This window comes from Tribolium madens, unplaced genomic scaffold (assembly GCF_015345945.1).
Source record: "Tribolium madens isolate multiple individuals breed KSU strain unplaced genomic scaffold, Tmad_KSU_1.1 Scaffold_7;HRSCAF=85;Tcas5.2_LG10, whole genome shotgun sequence".
In the NCBI taxonomy this organism is placed as follows: Eukaryota; Metazoa; Arthropoda; class Insecta; order Coleoptera; family Tenebrionidae; genus Tribolium; species Tribolium madens.
Window position 1 is genome coordinate 7,349,235 of NW_025401050.1, and position 13,289 is coordinate 7,362,523.

General features: G+C 35.7%; 4 protein-coding genes across 10 annotated transcripts in view; 3 read left to right on the top strand and 1 right to left on the bottom strand.

The window, feature by feature from the left end:
- Nucleotides 1-2,085, top strand: part of LOC123010265 (fasciclin-1) — an 88,568-nt gene extending 86,483 nt beyond the window's left edge. For all 4 annotated transcript variants that reach the window (XM_044407006.1, XM_044407007.1, XM_044407008.1 and 1 more), the window contains one exon: nt 659-2,085. In XM_044407006.1, the coding sequence (XP_044262941.1) occupies nt 659-849 (191 nt within the window). In that variant the 3' untranslated portion in view covers nt 850-2,085. The remainder of the gene's footprint in view (nt 1-658) is intronic.
- On the top strand, nt 2,085-4,847 carry LOC123010264. 2 transcript variants are annotated; one of them, XM_044407004.1, is made up of 6 exons: nt 2,085-2,441; nt 2,488-2,663; nt 2,711-2,907; nt 2,949-3,330; nt 3,379-3,550; nt 3,597-4,847. In XM_044407004.1, the coding sequence occupies exons 1-6, from the start codon at nt 2,145-2,147 to the stop codon at nt 4,671-4,673; spliced, it is 2,301 nt and encodes a 766-aa protein (XP_044262939.1). In that variant the 5' UTR covers nt 2,085-2,144; the 3' UTR covers nt 4,674-4,847. The 2 variants fall into 2 exon arrangements, with proteins under 2 accessions (XP_044262939.1, XP_044262940.1); XM_044407005.1 differs by having other exon boundaries at nt 2,955-3,330.
- A 112-nt stretch (nt 4,848-4,959) lies between these two features.
- Nucleotides 4,960-10,782, top strand: LOC123010263 (PHD finger protein 14). 3 transcript variants are annotated; one of them, XM_044407003.1, is made up of 12 exons: nt 4,960-5,117; nt 5,466-5,627; nt 5,680-5,810; nt 6,116-6,594; nt 6,642-6,916; nt 6,973-7,277; nt 7,327-7,450; nt 7,499-7,591; nt 9,666-10,216; nt 10,266-10,486; nt 10,533-10,641; nt 10,691-10,782. In XM_044407003.1, the coding sequence occupies exons 1-12, from the start codon at nt 5,063-5,065 to the stop codon at nt 10,700-10,702; spliced, it is 2,517 nt and encodes an 838-aa protein (XP_044262938.1). In that variant the 5' UTR covers nt 4,960-5,062; the 3' UTR covers nt 10,703-10,782. The 3 variants fall into 3 exon arrangements, with proteins under 3 accessions (XP_044262938.1, XP_044262936.1, XP_044262937.1); XM_044407001.1 differs by having other exon boundaries at nt 7,327-7,591; XM_044407002.1 differs by lacking the exon at nt 4,960-5,117 and adding an exon at nt 5,193-5,312 and having other exon boundaries at nt 7,327-7,591.
- On the bottom strand, nt 10,777-13,278 carry LOC123010267. The gene is made up of 9 exons (XM_044407010.1): nt 12,904-13,278; nt 12,539-12,764; nt 12,155-12,488; nt 11,983-12,107; nt 11,765-11,936; nt 11,565-11,718; nt 11,407-11,518; nt 11,241-11,359; nt 10,777-11,195 (listed from the first exon to the last, which is right to left on the bottom strand). The coding sequence occupies exons 1-9, from the start codon at nt 13,050-13,052 to the stop codon at nt 10,811-10,813; spliced, it is 1,776 nt and encodes a 591-aa protein (XP_044262945.1). The 5' UTR covers nt 13,053-13,278; the 3' UTR covers nt 10,777-10,810.
- Nucleotides 13,279-13,289: the final 11 nt, after the last annotated feature.

Sequence of the window (13,289 nt, forward strand, 5' to 3'; positions counted from 1 at the left end):
TTTTGGATGAAGTTTTTTGCCACTTTCAGCAACAAAATTTGAATTTCCATAGTTTTCACAATTTTTTTTGCAAAACTCGAAAACAAAGGAATTTCGAAAAATTTTATTTTTGAAGAACAATCACATTTTTATAGTACTTTAAACTGCACTACTTATTTTTTTTCGTAAAGTAATTAGTTCATGCAAAAAACGCTTAGTTCCATAATTTTTATTCACGCGGTATGAAAAAATTGAACTGCATTCGGTCAGCTAAGAAAGAACTCGTTTTTTTCACTACGTCGTACAAAAATAACACAAAAGACATTTTTTCACGAAAATTAGCCAATCAATACGAATCTGACAAAAAAAATCAAAAAAATTCTTCCAGAGTTTTTTTCGTACATAACAGTATCGAAATATGTACTTTAAAAATGTATTTTACTTTCATTTTTATTACAAATTTTACAAAGAATTGAATAACGAAAACATGTAATTTGAATTTATTTATTTTCGGTTCGAACTTTTTCGGCTACCATTCAAGTCTAGCTAGACTAGACGTCCCGGCGTCAACTTGATTCATCTTCGGCATTATCATTTCCGGTAAATTTGAAGGTTTCCAATGTACAGCGACGTTCGGAACGATTGGCCATTTTTCAGCTGACATTTTGATTTTTCGCAGCTTTCATAATCCACTGGAAAGGCGAAAGAATCCCCGTATTCAAACCAAATGTAGCATGCACCAACGGAGTCATCCACGTCATCGATGCCCCCTTCTTACAAGACGGCGACATTCGAGTCAGCGGTGCTCCATCTCTACATTTCGCACCCCATTTAATAATGATTTTGGCTGCCAAATGGTTATTACTTTAATGGCGTCCGCTTTTTTAGTCATAGACTTGTGAGAACTTAATACAATGTAAGGAGTTGGTCTGTGAAGAGTTTGCAAAAAAATTTTGATTATTTGGACCCAATTTCAATTTGTTTGATTTTTTAAGTGGAATTCTTCACAGATACTCTAATATATCAATAAACCACGTTTTTTGAATAATCCATAATCAATTAATTGCACCAATAAGCGAGATAATTTTTATCATACCCTGTTAGATTATTTACGATTTGTAAATAAGTCAATTTTTTTATTTTTGCATTTGTATATAGGTAGGACCCAAAATTAGACTATTTTTAACTACTCATAGAAATTCTAAACCAATTGGCGGAATACCGGACGAAGCATTTCAGATTATTTCACACAAAATACTCTAATCGATGTTAACAAAATCAAAATGTTTATTAAATAAAACTATGCCTTCTCATTTAGAGCATTATATGCTGTTGAATAATTTTCTAAAAATTGTTGACTGAATTGAAGTTTCTCTCTATATCACGTTTCTAAATGTAAAAATGAAATCATTTCGTAGTGCCCTTAAACTTATGACATTCCACTCTAACAACTGTTGCTTCACTTTGGTTAAACTCAGCTGCAGGGGGCGCTCAAGTCGGAAATATCTTGCATATCCTGTGTTAGCGCCCTTTTCGTACGTATGATTGAACGAATTGCTTATTTAAAATGTTGTACATACGTGTGGATGTGTATAAATGTTCATATTTTTGACAGTAAATGTTTATAAATGTTAGATAAGAAAGTTATAGGCTAGATAGGTTTTGCTTTTGGTAGTTTATTATAGGTCTTTGGGCACTGAAATGCTTCACATTTAATGAGAGTGAAATTCTGACGTCGAGGATCGGAAATTCGAGCACAATTTTTCTTTGGAACCTCGATGTGAGATTTTGCTATCGAATGAAACCAAAGAAATAGCCCATTTTGACTGAAATGTTTAAAAAATAATTAATCAATGTCAAATATAAATGTATAAGAACTGACCGTACCATATAATAGATGTTTAAAGCTTAACTATGTTAGGGAAAATTTCGAAACGTTTAGATTATAAATGTGTGTGTAAGAAAATAATTGCACTGCCAATGTGAACCTAAATTTTTTACGTAGTTACTGTTTTTTTTACTTGACCCTATTTTGACTTGTTTCGACTTGATTTCTAGCTAGGATTGTATATATAATTTTTTCCAATAAAGCGTTCAGTGCTCTTATTAATCGTGTTTCATTACTGTCAAAATTGACAAATCTGGTGTAAGTGCTAAATCTAAGTATGATTACTTTGAGGATATCTTTTTTACTAGCTATTGATTTGGAAGAACCTGTGAAAAAATTGCTCAAGAAACCCAAATTTAAGAAGAAATCTAAGTCGACGAAAGCCAAATCCAAATCGGGAAAGTCCAAATCCAAATCGGCAAAGTCCAAAAAGAAGCCCAAATCGGAAGGAAATGGCTGTTACAAGGTGATCGAAGTTCAAAAACCCATCAGTTACGTCCATATCGAGTACGAACTGTTTCCCAAAAAATTCAAGTACGGTGCTGATGTTATCTGTTGGGGGCCCGTAGCTAAAGTAACCCCCGATTCAATTTCTACGCAACTTTTATCAAAATTTGTAGATTTTTACCAAAAATGGGGTCAAAGCTTTCAAAACTGTGACGAGAGACAATACAGTTTGGGTCCCTGTGTTTCTGGAACATTACCTAAACCCTCTACCAACTGAAGAAATTCGAAAGTTGCTAAATCAAGTCATTAGTGTTAACATTAAAACAGGTAAAAACAGCGTTGGGGCCAAGTAAGATAAATTTTTAGTAAAATCAGACTTTAGAGAGTGGTTTTTAGAGCCAAAGCTGACAAAAAGAAGATTTTTTATTTGCACAAGGATGATTTTCATAATGATTTTTTCGCCGAATTGTACTCTGATAAGCCGAAATGTGACGATAAGGAGGAAATTAGGAAGAAAGCAATTGAACGAATTTTATTAAAGTTACTGAACTTTCCCGTGAATAATGAAATTGTTTCGTGGGCCTACAATATGGGTATTTGTTTAATTTTTGGGAAATGTCGGTAGTAGAAAAAGTTTCAGATGATGTTCATGCGTATAAAATTTGTCAAATTATAATTCGACGCTCTATCGGGCAAGAAATTCGTTGTAAGGACTTCAACGAAGAAGACAATAAAAAAGGTGCCAAGAAAGATAAAAAGACAAAGAAGAAAAAAGGAAAAAAGCCAGGAGGCGGAAATTACAAAGTTGATTTAAAAATACCGTCACATATTTTATTATCAGATCCTTTACTTTCAACGTTTCAAGTGAGAGAAACTGGAAATAGATTAAGGGATATTTTTATTTTAATTAGTAGTGAAAATATCTTAACAAGTTTCCAGAAACAACAGTTGTGTCCCTTGATTGTAAAAATTCGCAAAATTAATAATTTCCCGTTTGAGATTTTGATTCGGCATGGGTTTGACTCCATTATCTTATTTTCTTTTTGTGATCAATTAAATTTCAGTTTTTCACAAATTTATCTAAACTGTGAAATCCCAGATGTTTGTGAGTTTAAAACGTCTATGAAACCGGTTGGTGACACAATTCATTTTGATGAATCCCGCTTTGTGATCACGAGTGATTTACCCGAAATAAAAATTTTGGAAATGTTACAAACACGGCGCGCCATTTTGAAAGTAAATTGTAACAAAAAGCGCCGACTTTTGACCGACTTGTGGCCAGATTTTAGGTGTTCGAAGTATTCCAACCAAAAATCTGCTTCAAGCAAAAGAGAAGAAAAAGAAAAACAAGAAAAAAGAAAAGCAAAATCCGGTCAAAAGTGGCGACGACGTGTCCCTAGCTGTGGCCACTTTTGACCTCAGTGCCCTAATCAAATCCTTTCACTTATTCAAAGAGAAGGGTCAGTGCTACAACATGAGATCAGTAACAACGGAAAAGCCCCTAAAACTTGATTGCTATTTCATAAACCGAAGATTCACCATAAACGAGTTGAATCTGAGCGATTTTGAGAAAAATCCCCCAAATTCATTACTAGCCGACCAAAATTTGTTCTGGAGGGGCACTACAGTGAAATTCGAGGCCCATTTTCTCACTCCACCGCACCCCTTGTTCCATATCAAAGACACAAGTCATAGTTATAGACGCATTTTGCTTATTATTTTCAATCAAGGGGTCGCAAAATCTCTCTTTGATAATCTCCTCAGACACAATTATGGGATTTTGGGCCCGGGCCCCATCCTCGTCCCCAATTTTCTATCCCATCAGAAACGGCTTTTATCCAGTGCTGACAAGTTAAATTCTGAGAACGAACAAGTCTTGTCTGGGTTTTGCATAGATGACAGCAACAGTTTTATTTTTTATATTGAGGGACCCTCAAACGGATATTTTCTCGAAGTGGTGCACCAGATAAGTGGCTTGAATTACTCAACGGCTAAAGTGTTCTACAATTCTGAGTATTTATTTGAAAAGAGACTCTTTCAGACGTTTTTCAAGAATTGTGGTTTTTTGCTAATTAATTTGAAGTTGCCACTTGTTGAAATTTTTAGGCAAGAGAAGACTTATATCGAAGGGAATGTTCCCGTTCATTGCTTCAAGGCTATTCAAAAGTTGAATTTGATTCTCAATTCCAACACTTTTAAGTCGATTTTGAGCCATAGTTTGGTGCCCACTGAAATCGAATTGTTGTCGTTTTCGGTGGAGTATGGCTACCAGTTGAGGTACCATTTCAAGCAATTGAAAAGGAGCAGTTATTGTGACACCAAGGCGAAAGATGTGGACCTGTTTACCCAAAAAACATAATAAAATTCGTTCAAAAACTTTTTAAATTGTGATTATGCAACCGGCAGATGCGAGTGATATTACTGGTTGCATAATCTTACCACCTGCTTCAAACAAGTGTTAAAGTTCTTGTAGTTTTGTGTAATTTCTCCAAAAACATGATAGTCTTATTAAAACTGATCGACTTAAAAAAAACACTTATTTTAAAATAAGTAATTATAAAAAAAATAATTAAAAGGTTCCTTCTCCAAAAATTTTCCTTTCAAATTCGAAGGCCGCCTTGGCGAAAACCCCATTATCGTTGGATTTCCCCCCAAAGTTCCCCCACCGGAAGTGAATTCGCCAACAATTCGGCACCCGAAATTAAGAAGTACAGCGTCTCATCTCCCACGAGGCACCTCTTCACCGTCATGCCCAACCTCCTGGACCGGGCCGAAGACATCGATTTCGTAACGAAAACGGCCAGTAAGTCGTCCTCCGCCCCCTCAATAATTAAATTTCATTAAAAAATTTCCCGGTCACTTTTCGAAAATCGATAAAGCTCGACGCTCGGAAGCCGGTCGGGTGACGCACAAAAGTGAGGTTATGTTCCCGTGTCAGTGATAAAAATTGCTTTAAATTTATCAACAACCGGGCATTTGGGCCCCGAAATGAGTTCCCGTAGGTACCAAAACAGGCCCAGATTGCCCTACACTGAGTCACACAACCGGAAATGCATTTTTCGGGTTTGGCAATTTGGCAACGTTTTGATGTTTTTTACGTTTTCAAACTAATCAATAATTGTATTTTTGCTAACGATGGATTTTTTAACAGTCGAAAGAGATCCGAATAAGAGGAGGGTTAAGCCGGTTGAGACCCAAGCCTCGATCTTGGATTTCGATCTTGAGGAGGAGAGTTCAGATGATTCGGATTTCCGGATTGAAGACCACCCGGAAGTGAGTGATGATGACGACTCCGGGAACAGTGCCTCTGGCGGTAACAGATCAACAATTCTCAGTAATTAGGCTCATTTTTGGCCATTTTTTAGGTAATGATAGTAGTGGCGATGAGGAATCTGAAGGCTCAGATTTAGATGAATTGAAAAACTTGAATTTGCCCAATGGTGATGGGCTCTCCATTGCGGATGTTATCCAACAAGCTAATTTACAATTAACTTCAGTAAGTTATTTTTCTAATTTCCAAACAAAAAAGTCTAGTAACTTTAACTTTTTAATGTTGGATTAATACAACATAAGTTTTGAAAGCAAAAAAAATATTAATTAAAAAAGAAAACTAAAAAAAGAGATTTAATTAATGCCCAAACCGGCTTTGCACTGTGTTTCATTAAAAATAATAAGTTTTTCAATTGACAATTTTATTTTTAAAAAATCTTAGTTAATGTTGGTATTTGTTATTTCACTAAAATTTAAAAAACGCCAACTTGACTTAAATAAAAAATTAATTCGGTGCCATTTTCTTCAAAGTTCAACGAAAAAGACGCTCAAATCCTCATCTGCTGCGGCTGTCTCGGCGACCAAAGCGACGGCGTCAACGAAATCGTAGAATGCGACTCTTGCGGGGTGACCGTCCACGAGGCCTGCTATGGAGTCTCAGACTCGGCCAGCTTGAGCAGCACAGACTCCCTCTCGCCCACAGCCCCCTGGTTCTGCGAAGCGTGCAAAGCCGGCGTCATGAACCCCGTCTGCGAACTGTGCCCCAATTCGGGGGGCATTTTCAAGGAAACAGACGTCGGCAAGTGGATTCATCTCGTTTGTGCTCTCTACGTCCCCGGAGTGGCATTCGGCGAGGTCGATAAATTAACGAGTGTGACACTTTTCGAAATGCCTTACAGCAAATGGGGGGCGAAAAGTTGCAGCTTATGTCAGGATGAGCGTTTTGCCAGGACGGGTGTGTGCATTGGGTGCGATGCCGGCATGTGCAAGACTTATTTCCACGTCACATGGTAGGGGCATTAATTAATTAAACGATTTAATTTAATTGTCTTTAAAGTGCACAAAGAGAGGGGTTTTTGTCGGAAGCTCACTCCGAAGAAGTGGATCAAGCGGACCCCTTTTACGCCCATTGTAAATTGCATTCGGACAAGACTTTGGTTAAACGAAGACGGAAGAATTACCTAGCGTTGCAGTTGCGGACGCATTACAGGAAACTGCAATTTGAGAAAGAAGGCCATAAGGAGACCCCGGAACAAGTGAGGATTCAGAGGAAACTCGAGAAGCAAAAAATGCATTTTTTGAATCACAAAGCGTTGAAGCCGCCTCCTTGGGGTAAAATTGTTGTTTCATTGTTTTTTTTTTTTCTTGTGATAAGAGGGATGTTTTAGTTCCGACCCAAAAAATGCCCAGATTGCTGACCACCAGCGCATCAGCTTGTCGTAAACTCTTACACAAGGCTGAATTAATGGGAATTAACACCATGGTCCTCGAGATGCAAGAAGCCCAAGCTGCGGCCTTGGTCGATGTCCGGAAGAAGTGGCACATTCCTCCCGCCTTCACCGTCGAATTTATTGCTTATTATCTCGACCGCAATGACCGTCTCAAAGGCATGAAGCAAACCCTCGAAAAATTACTAGAAGACAACCGCGATTTGCTCGAACAACAACAACATCTCAGGACGAAATACGATGAGGTAATTTAATAAACAATCACTAAAAACGTATTCTCAAACTCGTTTAAAGATGTTGAAAAAAAGCGCTGATGAAACTAAGAAAAATATTGACTTGAAACAAACGATACATAAGTATCATTCGGCGATTTTGAGCGCTTGTCCTACTAAAAATCTTCCAAATATCGAGGATTTAGGTAAGCCACAAGTTACGAGAACTAATCAACCTATGATGGTCCCAACAGCAGCCGCCCTGAAAATGGGAGTTGGTTTTCCTTTGAATAATATTATTCCAGCTGGGAGAACCGACCGCGTGTTGAGCAGTCACGCTAAACAAGGTAAGGGTCTCAAAATTCTAACACTAGTGGCGTCACCAGTAACTAAACTTTTCACAAGAAATTAGTTTTGCTTAAAACTCTACTTCAAAAAACTTTTGCTCTTCCTCGGCTGCCCCAAGTTGAAACACTAACTATTTTTTAATTAATGTTTTACTGGACCCAAATATGACATTTAAAAAGCCCTTTCGAACGACTTGCTTTCTACACATTATTGTAGCACGATTGTCTTCTCGCACAGTATTAAATGTGCACTCAAAAAATCACAACATGCACTCACTACACCTTTTTCAAGTGTAATTCAGATACGAATTTAGATTAGTCAATTTAGTTTCAGAAAGAGTAAATTATAATTTAGATTAGTCAATTGTCTTTCAGAAAGTATTAATTGTAATTCAGAAGAGTAAAATGAGTTTCAGAAACTGAGATGTAACTCAGATTAGTTAATTTAATTTCAGAAAGCATAAATTGGAATTCAGATTGTATTTCATAAAGTAATAATTGTAATTCAGAAACCATTACATGTAATTCAGAGCAGTAAATAAATTCAATTTCATGTTACATATAATCCAGAAAATATCAAATGTAATTCAGATGAGTAACTTGCTGTTATCTCAAAATGAAGTTTACATATAAACACGAATTATTTTATTTTTAGAATTACAGAATTACATAAACTTGGTATTTTACAAAATAAATAAGATATTTTATTTTCAAAMGAATTTTGGTAATGTAATTTTGAAATGAAAATAACGGATTCTGAATTACAATTGACGAATTCTCAGTTACAAATGACAAACTCTGAATTATAATTAACACTTTCTGAAATACAATTGACTAATCTGAATTCCAATTTACGCTTTCGAAAATTAAATTAACTAATCTGAATTATATTTGATAATTTCTGAAATTCATTTTACTGTTTTGAATTACAATTAACACTTTCTGGAATACAATTGACTAATCTGAATTACAATTAATGTTTTCTTAAATATATCTTACGCTTTCTGAATAACACTTAAAAAAGTGTAGTTATTACTTATTGCAGTTTCTGAAATAAAAAAAAAAATTATTCTGGAAAAGAATTAAATTCGTACATTACTTAGAATTGTTCTTACTGTTTCCTTAAAACATAAAAAGTCCAAGGTTTCGTTAAAATTGTTATTAAAGTAAATTTTGAGGTAAATTTGCACTCGTCTTCAGAATTTGAGAAATAAAAATTTTATGTAAAACACAATTAATTTATCACAAATTCACACACTTCACTTGGCGATAAACAAAAAAATTAAAAATAAAAAGTGCACTGACCTTGTATGGCATCTTCTTCTGCTACCCTTTGTAGCAATTCGCCTCTGCTTCTTAAACGGACCTACAGAAAATAAAGAAATACAAAATCAGTTTAATGTGTTATTAAATAAGTTGAAAATATGAAATAAAATTTAAATACTTTTCTCAAAAAAATTAAAAGGTACTGTTGACTAACCCTTTAATTCGGATCCTTGTAGTACGATTGCTTTTTCCATTTTCCTCAATTGGCACTCACTAATGACTCGAAATTTTAAAAATTGCGCACTACTAAATGTCTATTAGACACTCGAAAATACCCAACACTCACGCACCATTTCTACGCAATTTCGCACTGAACTGAAAATAAGTAATTTATTTGGACAATTATTACAATTTAAGTAACTCGTACGAGAGCTCGGCTAAGACTGACTCGTTATTGTAATAATTCCTTCAAAAACGGCAGGATCCACAAAAACTCGTTTCGTAATAGTGGTTGTGTCTTTGTTCGGGACTACGTAATCACGCAATTTACACCGAGCAAAGGCATTTTGCGCTGTTTTTGAAAAAAAACAGTTTTCTGAATTTTAAACAAAGAATTGCTAACAAGTATTTATAGGAATGTAAGCGTGAAAATAAACCAAAATATGTAAACAACTCATTTTTTTAAATTGTTGGTCACTGTATTCTGCTTGGGACAGTCATCCTTTTATTGATAATATTTTTAATAAGAAAAAGAACTATTCTGCAAAAAAAAGTTGTGGGTAATTCCCTGATATCTTGGAATTTTCAGACTCTCTGATGCTGAACGAGTGCGGCATCTGTCGACAGAAGCGCGACCAGCATTTGCTCGCAAAATGCGACACTTGCCACCTCTATTACCACTTAAATTGCCTAAATCCGCCCCTGACTCGTCTTCCGAAAAAATCGAAACTGTACGGTTGGCAATGCTCCGAATGCGATAAAACTTCCGATTCGGAAGTCGAAGAGGTGAAAACTCCACGTCGGAGCAAAAGTCGCTACAGTCGTGAGGCACGTTCCGATCCGGAAGTTGCAACTCCCAAACTCAAAATCAAACCGGTGGAACCAGTTTCGGAACCTACACCTGAAGATGTTCCTATTGAGACAAGTCATAGTGAAGTCGTGAGTGAAATGAACGGGTTTCAAAGTTTGGATAGTAGCAAAATTCATGTATCTAAGTCGGGGAAGAAGCGACGGCGAGAGAAGCACAAGAATCGGTATTCTCCCGAATTAGGGGTGCCGAGTAAGGAACATAAGAGGAAGAGGAAGAAGAAGAGTCTCGATTTTGATGATCATATGCCCCATCCGAGGATTACCATCAAAGTAGGTTGGGTTATTACAGTTTCCTGTAATTTTAATTTTTGTTAAATAGATCAAACCGATTCCCTTGCCGGCCGGAGAGGTTGCTTCCGAGTCGAACCCGCAGTGTTTTTACGTCCCGAATGAAAACAATGATAATGCGCCACCTCCGGTTTCACTCAAGGTTATATCACTGCCAGAAGAAGAAACTTCACCAAAAATTAAAGAAAAGATTCCTGTTAGTGACATTTGTGATGTTTGTCAAACCATAACTGCGTCCAATACTTCAGTCAGGTAATTTTTATAGTGAAAAATTAGAGTGGTTTTAATCGGTTTCCAGGTGTGACGACTGTCAAAAAACTTATCATTTCACCTGTCTCGATCCACCGTTGAAGAAAAGTCCGAAAAAAAGGGGCTATTCGTGGCATTGCGCCGACTGTGACCCTACTGTAAGTTACCATTGATAAAAAACAACAAAACCTGTAATTTGTTTTTCAGGGGTCCGAATAGTTAAGTGTTTTTCTATTACTCCGAATTAACTTAATTATATTTAATTGCGTTTGTGAAAATAAAAACTATTTTTTCTGTAACAACTTTTATTACAATTAACAAAACAAATCAAAACGTTACAAAACTATCTAAGGCATTCAAACTGGCAACATGGTTGTCGTTTTTCACCATTTCACAGAAATGAACATTAGGTATCGGGAAACCAATTTTATTGAAAACATCAATTCTCTTAACAAGAAAAAATTTCGAAGGGTGTTTCTTCTTGTAATGATTTAACAGTTGCTGGGCCGTTCGAATCACCGCTTCTGTACTTCCCCGGATCAAGAAATACAAAAATATTAATTGAGGGTGAGTGTCGAGGAATTCCTGTAAAGAGGGTAGAGTGATTTTATCAATCTCATCACAAATTAAAACAATTCGTTCCAGTTTTTGTGTGTTAATGAGAGACAGACGTTGGAGGAGTTTGTCTAACGGAATTCTGTGATTCTGAAATCTGAAACAATCTATTATTTAATAATAAAAAAAATATTTTATTCACCTGAAATCTCTTAAAGATGTCGCGTGTGGAATAGCTAAGGCCAGATTCATATTTAATTTTTCGTGTTGCGACAATGATGTGATTAAGAGGCGTTTCAAGTGTTTACAGTTTTGTAAAACCTACAAATTTTATTTTAATTTTTTATGCCTAATGAGATAAATAATACATCTATTAGAAAACTGCCATCCAGAGTAACCGGAATTTCGACTTTTAGACACTCTAAATTTTCAAAAATTGTAATTAGGGGATATGCTTGTATGGCACTATAATGGGATGTTCTAAAATTTTCGTTAACATTTTTTTCTAAAATTTTTAATAACTCACTGATTACACGCGAAAACTTCCAAGTGTTGCAATCCTTGAAAATTTTTAAAAACATCTTCCATTGGGTGATTTACACCTTTATTCATTATCCCAATTCTCTTCCGTGTGAGTCTATTAGAGTCTTCAATTTTGACCGCCTCTTGGGCATCTTTATCTAAATAACCATCAGTAATAATTACAAGAAACTGTAATTAACTTACTTTCAAATAAACACATCATGACGCACAATTTCTTAAGCTTGGAGCTACAGGAAGACTTTAAGATTTGTGACACTGCATTTCTGCACCTATCGTTGCAAATGGGGCCATTGTGGTAGAAATTAAGTTCTTCAAAAAACATCGTATCGACGTTGCTTTCATTCAAAAATAATCGCTAAAAATAACTCGGAATACAAAAAAATTCGACCAGAAATACTCACACGTGCATCTTCAGGCCCGTAAGGCTTTGAACAGTGTAATTCATCTAGAATCCGCCAACTTTCCTCCGAACTTCGCTCAATTTCAAAAATACTCTTCGACCGGAGTTGTTTCGCAGTGAATTTTTCTAAAATCGGAATAAGTTTTTGGAAAGCAAATAAGAGTAATACTTGCCACAGCACATGACATAAGGTTGACTCGCTCTCCTATTATTATAATAAGTCGATAACCAATAATGGTCAAAGTTAATGGACGGAGTTGGGGCCTTTACTTGACAAAAAATCTTATTTTTATTGCCAGCGTTGAGACAGTGGAGGATTATTTCGCGGCCACAGGGCTCCTCGACATCAATCCAGAAATTTTTAAGCCCGGGGAAAATCATATCTAACACCAGTGGACTTATCAAAGTCGTTACTTTGATAACACTGAGATATAGGGTCTCGATAGTTGCGATTTTGTGAGTTCCAAGTGCATCGTTTCGGTTCACAGAAACAGCCAATTTTTTAATCTAGAAATCAAGGCATGATTATAAAACGGCTTCAGTTTGTTGAAACACACCTTTGATTTGCTAAAAACTTCAGTATCGGTAGACGTGAGGCTTAGATTAGTCTGCATAGCGTACAAAGTCTCCAAATTGACAAGCTTGGCAACAAATCGGCGCAATTTTGTCGCAGACACCCAATACAAACAATTGACATTTAGTGACGTCACATTCTCAAAGACGATTTTTTTAGATAGTTCGACCAAGTCCGGTAAAGTATAAGCTTTATACAAGTCGATAGACCTGAAAACATGTTACAATAGCATGCACACACCTTTGTTCATTGCTTGGTTTAGTTAGGCCCACCTTTTGTATCATATAGACCTTGGTGGAATTTTTTCGAAAAAAAGCAATAAAACATTAAATAGTATCATTTACTTACCTGACAACGTCCCTGTCTTCCAAAAAGTAATCACACTCATAAATCTCACAAAAATTTAACAATGTTACAGTATTAATTTTGCTTAAAATATAAGTGAGAACTTCATAGGGTAAACTGTAAAAATACGAGTTTTTGAAAGCTTCAGACATAATACTACTGATATTTAATAAATACGTAATTAACTACAATAAAATAATGCCGGACTTGTGAGGTTAGGAAAACCCGTCAAAATATTTTTGATATGAAATTTGTCTGTATACCAAACGTTTGGTCAAAATTTTAAAGCCAAACACACGTGTTGTTTCCTTGTCTCGTATTTTGCAATTCGTAATGCAGATTACTACAAAGTGTAAATGATAAATCACACTATAAAATCATAAATTAAC

What these genes read in the sequence shown, in the direction of transcription:
- LOC123010267 (XM_044407010.1), bottom strand. Translation starts at nt 13,052, where the DNA reads ATGTCTGAAGCTTTCAAAAACTCGTATTTTTACAGTTTACCCTATGAA. An exon ending in GAAGACAGGGACGTTGTCAG is followed by an intron (nt 12,765 to 12,903) that starts GTAAGTAAATGA and finishes ACATGTTTTCAG; the next exon opens with GTCTATCGACTTGTATAAAG. An exon ending in GAAGTTTTCGCGTGTAATCA is followed by an intron (nt 11,519 to 11,564) that starts GTGAGTTATTAA and finishes CGAAAATTTTAG; the next exon opens with AACATCCCATTATAGTGCCA.
- LOC123010263 (XM_044407001.1), top strand. Translation starts at nt 5,063, where the DNA reads ATGCCCAACCTCCTGGACCGGGCCGAAGACATCGATTTCGTAACGAAA. An exon ending in CTAATTTACAATTAACTTCA is followed by an intron (nt 5,811 to 6,115) that starts GTAAGTTATTTT and finishes TTTTCTTCAAAG; the next exon opens with TTCAACGAAAAAGACGCTCA. An exon ending in GCGTCCAATACTTCAGTCAG is followed by an intron (nt 10,487 to 10,532) that starts GTAATTTTTATA and finishes ATCGGTTTCCAG; the next exon opens with GTGTGACGACTGTCAAAAAA.
- LOC123010264 (XM_044407004.1), top strand. Translation starts at nt 2,145, where the DNA reads ATGATTACTTTGAGGATATCTTTTTTACTAGCTATTGATTTGGAAGAA. An exon ending in AAAAACAGCGTTGGGGCCAA is followed by an intron (nt 2,664 to 2,710) that starts GTAAGATAAATT and finishes AGTGGTTTTTAG; the next exon opens with AGCCAAAGCTGACAAAAAGA. An exon ending in CACGGCGCGCCATTTTGAAA is followed by an intron (nt 3,551 to 3,596) that starts GTAAATTGTAAC and finishes ACTTGTGGCCAG; the next exon opens with ATTTTAGGTGTTCGAAGTAT.